The 12,997-nt window shown below is 43.2% G+C and overlaps 2 protein-coding genes across 2 annotated transcripts; both read right to left on the bottom strand.

The window, feature by feature from the left end:
• Positions 1–1,991: 1,991 nt before the first annotated feature.
• Positions 1,992–5,407, bottom strand: nim1kb (NIM1 serine/threonine protein kinase). Its single transcript, XM_070924954.1, has 3 exons — positions 5,134–5,407; positions 3,460–3,728; positions 1,992–2,753 (listed from the first exon to the last, which is right to left on the bottom strand). The coding sequence occupies exons 1-3, from the start codon at positions 5,405–5,407 to the stop codon at positions 1,992–1,994; spliced, it is 1,305 nt and encodes a 434-aa protein (XP_070781055.1).
• A 3,177-nt stretch (positions 5,408–8,584) lies between these two features.
• Positions 8,585–12,856, bottom strand: LOC139301532 (coiled-coil domain-containing protein 152). Its single transcript, XM_070924955.1, has 8 exons — positions 12,794–12,856; positions 12,203–12,308; positions 11,553–11,621; positions 11,144–11,208; positions 10,302–10,437; positions 9,769–9,896; positions 9,391–9,495; positions 8,585–8,713 (listed from the first exon to the last, which is right to left on the bottom strand). The coding sequence occupies exons 1-8, from the start codon at positions 12,854–12,856 to the stop codon at positions 8,585–8,587; spliced, it is 801 nt and encodes a 266-aa protein (XP_070781056.1).
• Between the last annotated feature and the right edge of the window lie 141 nt (positions 12,857–12,997).

The raw sequence follows: 12,997 nt of genomic DNA on the forward strand, positions 1-12,997 counted from the left end.
GGAGGATTCCCCGTCCAGGCAGCACGGCGCCGGCCCCGAGTGGGCCCCACCACCACCACCCCACCCCGTGAACCGTCGCCTCTTGTCCCGTCCGTGCCAAGATGACTCTCATTCTTTATGTGAATGGGGTCAGGCATGCCTCAAGAGCGACGCATCGACCCTCATTCTTTGTGCGGATGAGGTTTGGAGAGGAAGGAGAAGCGAGTTCTGCGTCCTGTGCGTCCACAGAGCAGAGCTCGCGCCTTGAAGCACGCGCAGCAGGAGAAGAAGCGGTGCTGAGAAAGAGACGTCATCAAAAAGGGACTTTTTGAAGACGTCCTCTTTGCTGAGCAACACGACAACAGTTGCGATCAGCGGAAATGTTTCCCACTTTCCAGAATTGTCTTAATTCTCTAAAGGTTTCACTTTAGAAATTTAACGATGACAAAAAAAAAAAAAAAAAAAATATTCTAAAACAAAAAAGTCTCTTCTCTAAAGGTTTCACTTTAGGAAAGGGCTAAATGAAGTTAATGTTGAGAAAATGATCATTGTAAGATTATATTCTTAGAAACATTTCATTATGTACTGACGACAGAAAAGATTTGACTGATGATGCTGTGATCCTGTTGGAAAGAAACACGTTTTCTATCTCTATCAGTTTCACGTCGGGAATTGTTGGAAGCCATAACAATGCTTAATAAAACAAAAAGATCATATATTTATCTGCAGTGCTGTGTTTTCCCTTTCTCTTGCAGAGGGTTGTGTGCCTTGTGTGTTGGTGGTGAGGGGTCAGAGAGGCGGGAGTGAAGAGGGGGGGGGGGGGGGGGGGGGCGTTTATGAAACTAACACAAGTTTAAAACTCAGCAGATTTGCATGGAAGGCGCTAAGGCCTGTCATCTGCTCGCTGCCGTCCCTCCAGACCAGCAGTCCTCATCTGCATGTGTATGGCGCAGCGCACAATAGCGGAGCTCCGGGGCCCGTCAGCTCCAGCGGTCCGCACAGAGCGCCCATTGTCTGGCCTGCAGATGTCTCCGCAGCCACGCCGCGCCATCTGCCGCGTCCTGCAGGTGGGGGTCGGGCAGGGCAGGACTGGGAGGAGTCGAAGGGGAGGAGGGGGGGGGGGTTAGACTTGTCAGTTTCCAGTGCCAGGGGGGGGGCAGCCGGATTTCTGGTTCTGGCTGGTTTGGTCCGGTTGTGGAGACTGAGGGGGGAGGGGGGGGGGGGGGGTCCTGAGTATCATCTGGTGTCCTGCCAGCTGCTGCAGGGACTATTATTTACTAGCACGCACTTAGTGAAACTTTGGTAAACAGAACACAAAGGCGCGAGGCCTGCTCGGTCTGGGTGCAGCGGCGGCCACCTGCTCGGCGCCTCAACAATGAAACGCATCAGGGTCTTTATTTCGTTTTTCATAAACAATAAGAGTCTTTTTCAAGAGACAGGATTGGTTTAAGTGGGTGTAAGCTTGCCCCCTTCTCCCTTAGACAAACTTACAGTGTTGTCCATGCGTACCAAACCCCTTCAGTGCACTCTAAAGGACTGAAAGGGTTGAATGAGTTGCAAATATATTTTGCATGAAAGGTTTAGTGGATGGACAGAAAATGAATCATTAACCAGTGCAGCTTTTTTGGGGGGGGTTTCTATCATTGTAAACTAACTGATTATGGGCTGTTTGGCTGAACGTTTAAACAAATACTGGACACTTTCACCCCTTCAGGCCTCTACAAGTCCTTCAAATCAAATCATTTGAGAAGGAAAAATCACTCTTTAGTTGAATTTATATGCTTTCACAACTTTTATTTCATCAGGCACTTTTACATATACCTAAGGCTATTCCAGATAGATGCATTGGAAGGAGTAAAACAAATGTAATCAAATCTACAAAGTGTGAAAAAACATTTGACAGTAAAAACTCAATGTCCCACAAACAATGTGAAGTAAAAAAAAATCACTACTACTATTCATTTGTATAAAAGAAATCTGTATAAAAACTCCACCAAACCTCCACCCGTCTGTTATGAAAGCACACAGAATTTGGAGGTGTGTCTGAGGCCCCTGTAGGCCCGGAGCCCCTCCCTCTTGGGGTCCCTCACCATCCCTCGGACCACAGGGGGAGTGTCGCAGCCCCTCCTCTTCTGGGCTCGGTGCAGCAGGATTCGATAAACCCCGGTGACGGGGCTGCGGCTGTCTTTGGTCTGATTGTTCCGCAGGTGCTCCGCGGTAAAGCCGAGCTCCTCCAGCGAGCTCCTGACCTCCTCCTCCTCTTCCCCCTCCAGGTCCCCGTGCTCTGACTCCAGCAGGCTCTGCAGAGCGCTCGCTGGTTCGTGAGGCACCAGTGACCAGGGAAACTCCACAGGTAAGAGCCAATCGCAGCCCAGCATCTGGTCGACGGCGTAACGCTCGGCGGGGACCGTCTTCAAGATGCCCTTGATGAGCCTCTGGCAGGGGCCGGGCACCCAGGGGGGAATGGCGTAGGCACCTTCGATGATGCAGCGCCGCAGCTTCCCCATGGTCTCAGCTCTGAACGGCATAGTGCCGGTCACCATGAAGAAAAGCAGGACACCCATGGCCCACACGTCCACCGGGGGCCCCAGGTAGCACTCGTCCCTGAAGAGCTCCGGGGCGGCGTAGGGCGGCGAGCCACAGAACGTGTCGAGGGTGTTGTTGCGGTTTGAAACCCGTGTGCTGAATCCAAAGTCCGCCACCTTCACGCAGCTGCTGCTGGTGAACAGGACGTTCTCCGCTTTCAGGTCCCGGTGGATGATGTTGATGTCGTGCTGCACGCGGAAACATACAAGAGAGATATTTCTAAATATCGAACACATCTGAGATGACAGATTTTCTGTGGGACTTTGGGGACTTTACATCTTTATAATTATGATATTTATATAATTATATATATATATAATTATAACTATAATTAGAATTATAATGGAGTCTGTCACATGTGATCAGGAGTTTTAAACCAGTCCGTTTCCTCATAACAAATCAAGACAACTTGGAAGTGAAAAGAAATGTAAATGTTCTCCAAAGCTCTCCAAAATGTACAGGTAGTCTGGGTAGGAATTTTAAAGCCATCTTTGTTTTCATATCTGAAATGAGTGGTTTAGTTAACTGGCTCAAAGCGTGTCAGTGAACCAGCACGCACAACACCAGGACCCTGAAACCAAAGCAGCTGAATGGAACCCAGCCATCACTAAATGTATTCTTTATACCTGTGAGTTTCCTACTGTGACGTGTCAAAACGTCTCCAGTGAAAAAGGCCTGCTGCTACCATCTTCCTCGATGGGTTGCTGGGTAAATATTGGCTATGGCAATTACCTAGGGGTGCACCTGTGTCTTGTGTCTTTCCTACTTAAGAGATACCTGGATCAGCTTTTCTAACGTGAGGATGTGCTGCTTTTCTTTTTCATATTTTAACATGACTTATTAGGATAAATACATATAACAGCATGAGCTCGGAAATGTTTCTACGTCACTAACCATGTATTTGATGGCAGAAAGGATCTGGGCGAAGATGATCTTGCAGGCGTTGTCAGACACTTTTCCCTCGGTGCAGATCCTGTTGTGGAGGTCTCCTCCTCCTGCGTACTCCAGCACCAGGTAGAGGCGGCTCGGCGTCTCCACCACCTCGTACAGGCGGACCACGTTGGGGTGCAGGAGGAACTCCATGCTGCTGATCTCCCTTGAGAGCAGTCGCTGGGCCTGAGTGTCCAACCTGGTCTTATCCAGGATCTTCAGGGCCACTTTGTCTACGAGGAGGACAGATGAAGGGACATGGAGACGTTAAAAAGCAGTCTGGCTGTCAACAAGGGGACGCGGTAAAAAAGCTAGTCAGGACAAGCTGCTTCAAGTTTTATTAAATTTGAGGATTTTACGTTTGATTATAAACTGAATACTGTTGGGTGTTTGGATCGTTGAACCGACAGGAGGTTTGAAACAATTAGTCAATTACAACAGATTATTAATCATCAACAATTGTGATAATTGGTTTATCACTGAAGCCAACATCAATATCTGATTCCAACTTCTCAAATGTGACAATTTCCTCTGTTTTATATCATTGTAAATTAAATATCTCTGGGTTTTGGACTGTTGGTCTGGCAAAACAAGACATTTGAAAACATCACCATGGACTCTTTAAATGGTTTGTTTCACTAAAGATAAAAATAACAGAGTGTCTATAACTGTGTGAGAATAGTCACACAGCAGCTAATCAAAATGGTCAAATGCGGAGACTTGTCGTATGATTAGCTAACACAGCTAGGGTAGCAAATGCTTCTTAAATATGCTACTTAATTTAGCAATAGTTAGCTAGCTGAAGGCATACAGTAATTGTGCTAACTACCATTAGCACCAGCTAGCTAAATGGCTACAGTTGAACATGTTTGGACAATACGTGAAACTTTCACATTTCCTACAGTTGGTTGAAATACTCTGCTGTGTTGCCATTTACAACTACTACCATTTGCTATTTATTACATCACTGTGGCGTTGTGAATTTTTTTTACACTGTCTGGGATTACAAAAAGGTAAACAAAATCATTTTACAGTCATCAGCAATGCAGACGTTAATGTTCATAATTGGTAGATGACCTAATAATGAAAACAGTAGCAGCAGCCTTAGCAAGGACTAGACTTTTACTATCCGACCTGAAGCCCGACAAAGGATCAGGTTTGGAGTCGGATTCGGCCGGTTTTGCTGCATAAAGCTTGGGGTTTGGGTTATTATCAAATGTAATTTCATAAGAAATGTCTCTTTGTGACTGTGCCAAGTGCACATGCAATGCGTGATGAGAAAGACAGCAACTATAGGCAATGCGTTGCATATTGATGAATGAAATAAAGCAAGCTTTATAGCTTTGGGTAGGGTTCTGCTCTCAAATTTGGCAATATACGTCGGGTTCAGTAGGGTCGGGTCGGGTCTATGAGACACAGGTATGGGCTTGGTTTGAGTCTCTGTTTTGGGTTTGTGCAGAACTCTACTGACGAAAGTTTTTCCTATGTTGTTTAACAACAGCATCCAGTTAAGGTTCCTTAAGGTGTTCTGTGTATCTCAAATAAAATAACGGGGCTAAACAGTGAAGGACCACAGGCAAAGATAAGAAATGGGACTCTATAACAAAGGTGTGATGGATGGACAGCATAAACACCTACCTTTAGTCAGAGCGTGGAAAGCCAGCTTGACCCTGGAGAAGGTCCCACAGCCGATCTCCCCACGGACCTTGTAGAAGCCCACCCTGCGGCCTATGATCAGCTCCTTGATGGTGTTCTCGTCCTTGCACATGTCAGTGGTGAGCTTCTGCAGGGGGGTGAGGCGCACCTCGGGGAGGGACACCTCATCCTCGGGGCCCGCATCAGAGCTGTCCGTCAGGCTGTAGAGGCTGTGGTGGAGCTTGGAGCTCGTCACCTGGTACTGGCCTCCAGGCATTTCTGCAGCAGGCTGAAGATAGGGTCATCTTCAAAAACACAACAACGTCATCAGGTCTTTACCGGCTCATGGTTTGGACACACAGTGCTTACTTTCTTTTCCTTGAACATTGCTAATAAGTATATGTATATGTAATATGTTAAAAAAGACATTAAACACAGCTTAACAGGAAACACTAAATGCGAAATGGGTCTAAGTCAGTAACATAATGAGGAAGCAGGCATTTGAGACATCACATATAGGCCTACTGGTGAGTATTTGCTCAATGGAACCCTACATTTTAAAATTAGTGAATGTCCTCTAAGATCACACATAAATATTCTGCCCTTCCTGTGAAGCCACATCACTTAAGATTTTAAGACTACACACATTGTATTGCATATTAATGGAGAAACGTCTAACCCTCAAATGACTGCAATAAGACAGGAGACATTTTACAAAGAGATGAGTGTAGAAAATGAATATGGAAAACAAGATTCTTACCAAGTGTCCAAATTGCTGCTCTGCATCAAAACACAGCTGAGGAATTCATTGCAAGCAGCAGTAGAAAAAGCAAAGTCCTTCTTTTAGACCAAAAAAAGTCTTCACTCACATGCTGAAGTCTGACACAATTTGTGCAAAAATCATACGAGACAGTCTTATCCTAGTGAGCCGAGCGGTGCCGCAACAGTTTCCTTCTGTGTCCTTTCTAACAGACAACTGTACACTGATGCCCACAACTCAGGAGGGGAAGGGTGTGTTTGAGCCGCCAGTCAGGTGGATGGTACGGGAGTACGGGCTTTCCTGACCACACCCCTCACAGCTCACCTCTCCCTGTCTTCACCATCGCCTCCTTCACTGAGGGACGCGGGATTAAGGTGGTGTCATGAACTCTAATCCTGTTTTAATTTAGGTCTGTCCTAATCCCTTCAAATGGCTAACATCACTTCAAAAATGAGGCCAAGAGGATACAACGGACGTCAAATGCAACTGCACTTGTGTTTGTATCTGCAGTGTATATGATCAGAATCATTTGGTTCAGCACAACACAACCTTGGGTGAGAGAAGTGGCAGTGTTATGCAGCCAAGGTTGATCTCCTGGCCTTTGCGAAGATGAAACATTATGCAACGGTGTTACCCAATGTTCCCATAGAGATTAGCTCTCTGTCCCCTTTAGACGCTGGCTGAGCAGCTCAGATAAAGAGATTACAAAGCATGAACCCTTCGGCAGGCGCAGCATCTTCATTCAGGTGTGTTGTCCCTGTGAGGAGTGGTGGAGGGGCAGCAGGGAGACACGACAGTCGAAGGAGATCAAGAGTTATGAGAGCACATTCAGATCTGCTTTCTTTAGTTAGCTTTAGATAGATTGGTATCGGCAAACGTGGCTCAATTACACCGGAGAGCACTGACAAGTTAATTGTGCAACTGTAAAATGTCTGCAAATGTCTCATTAGTCATCAATGACTGATCTGACTATATCCCGAGGTGACGTCTCCACATTGCCTGTTTTTTCCCGGCCAACAGTCTAAAACCCAAAGATATGCAGCTTACTATCGTATGTGACAAAGAAAAGCTGCAAATCCTCACATTTGGGAAGCTGGAACAAGAAATGCCTGAAATCTTAACCCATAAGAACCCATGGTGACACCAGTGTAACACACACTTCAAAGGCCCCAGAATCTTCCTTATACAGCTTTGTGCTTGATCTTAACTCATTAAGTCCCTAAGCGACATTTACGAAACATCCTGGTGTGGTGGTCATGTCACAGTCATGTGACTGTGACTGGTCGGGACCTTATCAAAATGGTGGTGTGACATGTAAACACAAGTGAAGGAAGCAACTAATTTCAAAAAGCCTGTATTTTGATACTGAAGGTAAGTTAAAACCCATTTAACGATTCTAATGCTTTAATAGTGTGTCCTGTATACAGTCAACCTGTTTTGACCATATTTCTTGAACAAATTAATATAAAACAATAAAACAAGTAAATTTACCATAAACGCCCAACGTAACGTATATGTACCATCACAGATCTTTGACATTAAGTATTAAAAAAAAAACCCATCAGAAATGTCTTCAATGTGGTCCAGTTGGTCTGTGGTGTACTCCCCATAATTTTCCTTTGAGGGGAAATGGGTCTGGGTTCTTATGGGTTAAAGATGAATAGATTGTCAATAATAGTCTATGCATATGGACACATTTATTCATCAATTAATGGTTTCTGCTCTCAATTCTTCAACGACCAAATTGAAGGGAAGTGCTGTTTATGTTTTTTGTTAAAAATATGTTACAAAAACAAACATCAGCCAATATACTGCTCAGGTCTGATTTTTTAAAACCAATTGGGCATTAAAATTATCAATTGGGCTCCAGTGTGTGTAGGCTGGGATGTAAAAAAGTCCAACATATTGTATAGCTGCATAATCAACCGCAGAAATTGATCTTGGTATTGAGCTCAGATTAGGAGTACTGCTCGGGTGGATTTCAAGTCCCAAATGACTGCATTGCTATGAATGTTCCCACTGAACACAAAGTTGTTCAACATAAAGAAACCGATTCTTAAATAATTATTCAGGTAGACGTAAAGCTTTTAGGCTACTGACAAAAGAAGATCTTTTACCTTTTTTTTTTTACTTTCCTAAACATCAACAATGGGAAATCCTTGAAGCTCTACTTTCCCAAAATGTCAAACATTAGCGGAACACAAGTTTGACTTAGAGGGATCTGAAGAAATAGGAGAAATTAGTTTAATGATGTCTGTTTTCTTTCAATGAAAGGAGATAAACAGGTTTAATTCACTGAAAGAGATTGGCCTTCCAGCTATCTGATTCACTCAGAAGTGTGCCTCTCTTGCTCTACGCCTCCCCCTCCCTCCCAGGCAGGCGTCTGATTGGATTATAGTCTTAGACAAGAATACGGCATGCGTTTAAATGTGCTCTCTGCACACTGGTCACCTGCAAGCAAGGCAGTGAAACTGCAAATCTAGTCAAGTATGACAGTGTACAATAAGCACTACAGTTAAATAAATGATCTGTGAAATAATGAAACAACCCAGAGGAATTGAATTGTGCTTTGAAATGAAACTGAAATACCAATCTGGTTAATTTCAAAACACTTTAGTCACTTCTGGCCCCTGAGAGGTTAGGAAATTGGTGCACCTGCAGAGCGACCAGGTCAAGAGCCTGTCAGCGTCCAAACTAGATTTTTCGCTTCTTCAGACGGCTGTCGCTGAGGCCGCTGGCACGCTGGTTCTCTTCCAGCTCTTTGATTCTCTGACGCAGAACCACAATCTCCTTGTTCTTCTCCTCCTGGAAGAACTGCAGCTTCTGAGGAAACACACGCACAGTTAATCCACACACACACACACACACACACACACACACACAAGAAAGAGGAAATATAAACAAGACATGCAACACATTTCTCAGAACAGCATAGCTGACAGCAATGACCTATAAAAATATCACCCACTCAGTGACTACTAATCAAATTGGTTCTAGGGCTGGAACTAATGGTTATTTTCATTATCGTTTATGAGTTCTGAAATTATTCTTTTCTCGACTGATTTAGTGTCTAAAATGGCAGAAAATGGTGGAAATGCACATCCACAATTTCCCAAGTGAATGCCTTTTTGGGCCCCTTTCTTTTTCAGACTCAACATAACAAAGCTGATGGGGCATGCTGGGAGGTAGCCTGATGACACTCTGATGTTACTTAGAAGGTGGGGACTAAACAGGATGAGACATCCAGGTGAAATCTACAGGTGTTTGCTCTGCTCTCAGCTGAGGTGTGCATGCCAAAGTTACAAACCCACACCATCTTGCAGCAAAATGTCTGTAACATCATTTACACTCATGATTCTGTCCTCACTCCTGCACAAACTGGAGTGTCAAATCTGTTCCTGCACGCCAAGAACCAGTGTGACAGATTTGTTTTGTACCTTGTAAGTAGACCTCTATAAGGAAGAGGAGAGGCTGTTAAAGGCACTGTGTGGGCAGCTCACCCTCTTGAAGACGCTCTGTGGAAGAAGGTTGGAGCCGTGTTGTTGTTGCTGCTGCTGTTGGCTCCACTGAGCTGCACTCTGAACTCTGGCCAACTTTGCACCAAACTGCCAAAACACACAGAGTAAAACTCCAACAAGCTTATAGAGAAGCCTGGGGAACACCAGTCAGTGTCCTCAATTAACTGCATTCATATCTGTGCGACGGGAGCTTATTATCAGCTGATAAATATCAATAAACCAATAATCAGTCTATTCTTATGCAAAGTTGATTATTATACAATAGCCTTGTCAAGCTTTTAACTCCAAAAACGTCAATTCTTGTGAGTTTTTCATCACTCCAGCACCCCTGTTGGGAGTAAAAAGTAGCTTTTAATTTACCTCCATCTGTAACTTCAGAAGCTCGCTCTGCCTCTCCCTCTCCTGGTCCTTCAGCTTTATCCTCATCTCCTCCAGATCCAGATCCTTTTTCTCCAGCAGATTCTTTACCTCGGCATCTCTAGCTGCCACTGTTGTGAAATAAACCAGCAGGCGGGCACAAATAAAGATTCAGCTTCAAGATGCTTGGTTTGTTTTTTCTCTATTTTTGTCTTATTCAGTGTCCATACTGCTGCTCTGCTCCGATGCTGTGGGCTGATATCTAGACAAACGTGTCGGGGATTATTGTTATGAAACTCTCACAATGTTAATAATGTTTTACAGAAAAAATGTAGGAAGTAGGAAGTGCAACACACACCTACACTGCAACCACCAACCACCAAGTGTAAAATATACATTTCAGGATATATCTGATCCACTGTATTTGTCTGTAGGCAGGTTATATTGCACATGTATAACGTCAGTATTCCCTAAAACATCTTACAACATCAACACTGTCACTGTCTCAGTGCATCGAGTGTTTTGCGAGGCCTTACACTGATTGAAACCCTCCCTGTGGGCGTCCTCCACCTCTCTCCCACACTGCTGCCTTACAGTCTCTAGCTCCCTCTTGTGTCTCTCTCCTTCTGCCCTCAATTCACCGACCAGCCGCTGAACCTCAGTCTCTCCGTCCTGATGACCACACACACACACACACACACACACACACACACACACACACACACACACACACACACACACACACACACACACACACACACACACACACACACACCATCACTGATTGATACCACTGGAAAAACATTTGGAATTGCTACCTAGTTTTTTAGTTTTTAGGTTTTGAAAGGCACCAACCAAGAAGGCATATTTAAGGAGAGGATCAACTGCTCATTATGATGTCAAGCTGAACTGTAACTCAGGAGCTTAAAAACAAGTGCTTCTATCAAGTATTTTTTCTTCAACTAGACAAAACAAATATATGTATATACTGTATGTCAATGCTGTTTATTTACATACATTTATATTCACCTAGCAAATTACACATTATAATGCAATCTGTCTTCTGAATTGCACAATTACACATGTGGCCTTAATGTTTATATTATTACAGCATTAGCCTGAGATAACATTTCCCATCTCATCACAGTCATAGGCAAGACGGTGTTTACAGATATAATGATGACTAAACTGAATGTAAACTGTATCTGCCCCCCATGTAAATGCCACCCCAACATTCATATCACAACATACAGAGAACGTTGACCTGGTCCGCACACTAGCTATGGAAACGGAAACATTCACCTTTCAAGTGAATGTCTTGATTCACTGCTGTATTCAGTTTATTTAATGATAAATTCTGTCAGTGTTCCCTTCTCACCTCTGCTGCTCTCTCATTCTGTTGTTTCAAGTCCGCCACATCGTTCTTCAGTCTCTCATTTTCCACTGCAACACGAACAGTTTCAAAGTAGCCATATGATGAATATCCTTGCAAAGAATTTCATCTGTAATTTAACTCTATGTAAATTACTAAAGCAGTAATGCTTTGGGGTTAATTACGAAGTATAATACTAAGTGAATATCACACAAGGAATAAGATGTTTTTGCTTTAAAGCAATATTAAAAAGAACAACAACAGCAACACTATTACATCTCGTACTGGGAGACCATTTATTTGTTGTAGACCATATTCTTCTTCAACTCTTGTGGCAAACCTGTGCTTCACGAGTGTTTAGGCTTGTGCGTATTTGCGATTGTGTTATGTATATACATATGTCCTATACAGTCACCTCTGAGGTTGCACTGCTCCTGCAGGGTCTGCTGCAGTCTGTTCACCGCGACAAGAAGACTGTCTCTCTCTGCAACAGGTAGGTCAATTAGCATTAGCAACTTAGCATCAGGGTTTGTGTTTTTAGGTGCTGGTATAAAATGACTCAGTGAGAGATAAACAACCATTGAAATATTTTTTTAATGTATTGTTTGATTTTCTGTGGTTAGACGTTTACCCATCCATCCAGTATTTTCCATACAAATGAATGTGACATTTGTGTGTGTCATATAATATTAATTGTAACTGTAATTGTAATTGCAATATTCAACCGTCTGACACAGTACAGTCATCACTTTCTCACTGTTGTTATGTCAGCTAATCTCACCTGCCGTTCAATGTTGACCTGCATTAAAATGTATTAGAAATTAGATCAATAGCCCATCTGTAAGTTTTAACAAATGTATTTAATTTCTTGAATTGAGAACTGGAGACGCCAGGTCAGAAGTAACTGTCATTTGACAAAATCGCCAGCAGAGGGAGACACACAATCACCAAATCAAGCCTCACAAGGATCTTAAACCTTAGAAAACAAAGCCCGTAGTAAAAAAAAAAAAAAAAAGGAAAATAAGCGAGAAGCTCCAGTTTTCAAATGAAAGGACAAAAACGTACCCTCGACCAGACTTTTCTCCTTGGCCAGATAGAATTTCATGTGTCTATTGGCATCCTCCAGCATGATCTCCAACACGTTGTTTTTTCCATTGACCTCTGTGATTTTCTGTTTGATTAATGTCAAAGTGATTGGAGATACTCAGTTTTAGTAGTTAAGTGGCGTTGTATTGTGTTTTGTTTCTTTTGTTTTAAGTGACTTGGCTGCTGTAACATCACAATTTCCCTTTGCGATTAATTAAAATATCAATCTAGCGGACAGTACAGATTTCAATAGACATATACTGTACAATACAGAGAGAAAAATAGCAAAAGCAAACGAGTAGCTAATGTTAATCATGGTCTTGGAACATAATCACATACAATTAGCTATCTTCTTTGAAAATATGAGCTTGTGCCCAAGGTTGCCTACCACTCCTTAAGGCTCTCTGTAATACTCTATTATTATTAGTACTTTCTGTAAATTCTCCTCATACCTCTGACCCTCTCATCTAGCTAATAAAGCGGCACAAACTGAAAAACAGACACATAACTCAAATGGCAGGAGACATCCATAATTAATTTAGCGTTAGCCATTAGCTAACGTTACTTTACCTGTTCTAGTTGAGTAAACTCCACCATGAACTTGTCAAGATTAACACAGTTCAGCTTCATCATTTCACCAGTCTACGAAAGAGCAAGCAACTGTAACGTTAGTAAAAGTAAATGTGCCGTATCGTATGACCGCTACACTAACGTTAAGTTAGCTAACGTTAGCGAGTTGCTAACTCGGTTCACTGCGCAGTTACTCAGTTAAAG

This window comes from Enoplosus armatus, chromosome 18, assembly GCF_043641665.1.
Source record: "Enoplosus armatus isolate fEnoArm2 chromosome 18, fEnoArm2.hap1, whole genome shotgun sequence".
NCBI lineage: Eukaryota > Metazoa > Chordata > Actinopteri > Centrarchiformes > Enoplosidae > Enoplosus > Enoplosus armatus.

Coding starts and splice junctions, on each gene's coding strand:
- nim1kb (XM_070924954.1), bottom strand. CDS start 5,407: ATGCCTGGAGGCCAGTACCAGGTGACGAGCTCCAAGCTCCACCACAGC. Junction 3,729..5,133: donor TTTCCACGCTCTGACTAAAG/GTAGGTGTTTAT, acceptor TCCTCCTCGTAG/ACAAAGTGGCCCTGAAGATC. Junction 2,754..3,459: donor TTTCTGCCATCAAATACATG/GTTAGTGACGTA, acceptor TTCCGCGTGCAG/CACGACATCAACATCATCCA.
- LOC139301532 (XM_070924955.1), bottom strand. CDS start 12,856: ATGATGAAGCTGAACTGTGTTAATCTTGACAAGTTCATGGTGGAGTTT. Junction 11,622..12,202: donor GGAGAAAAGTCTGGTCGAGG/GTACGTTTTTGT, acceptor TACCTGTTGCAG/AGAGAGACAGTCTTCTTGTC. Junction 9,496..9,768: donor TTCTGAAGTTACAGATGGAG/GTAAATTAAAAG, acceptor GTGTTTTGGCAG/TTTGGTGCAAAGTTGGCCAG.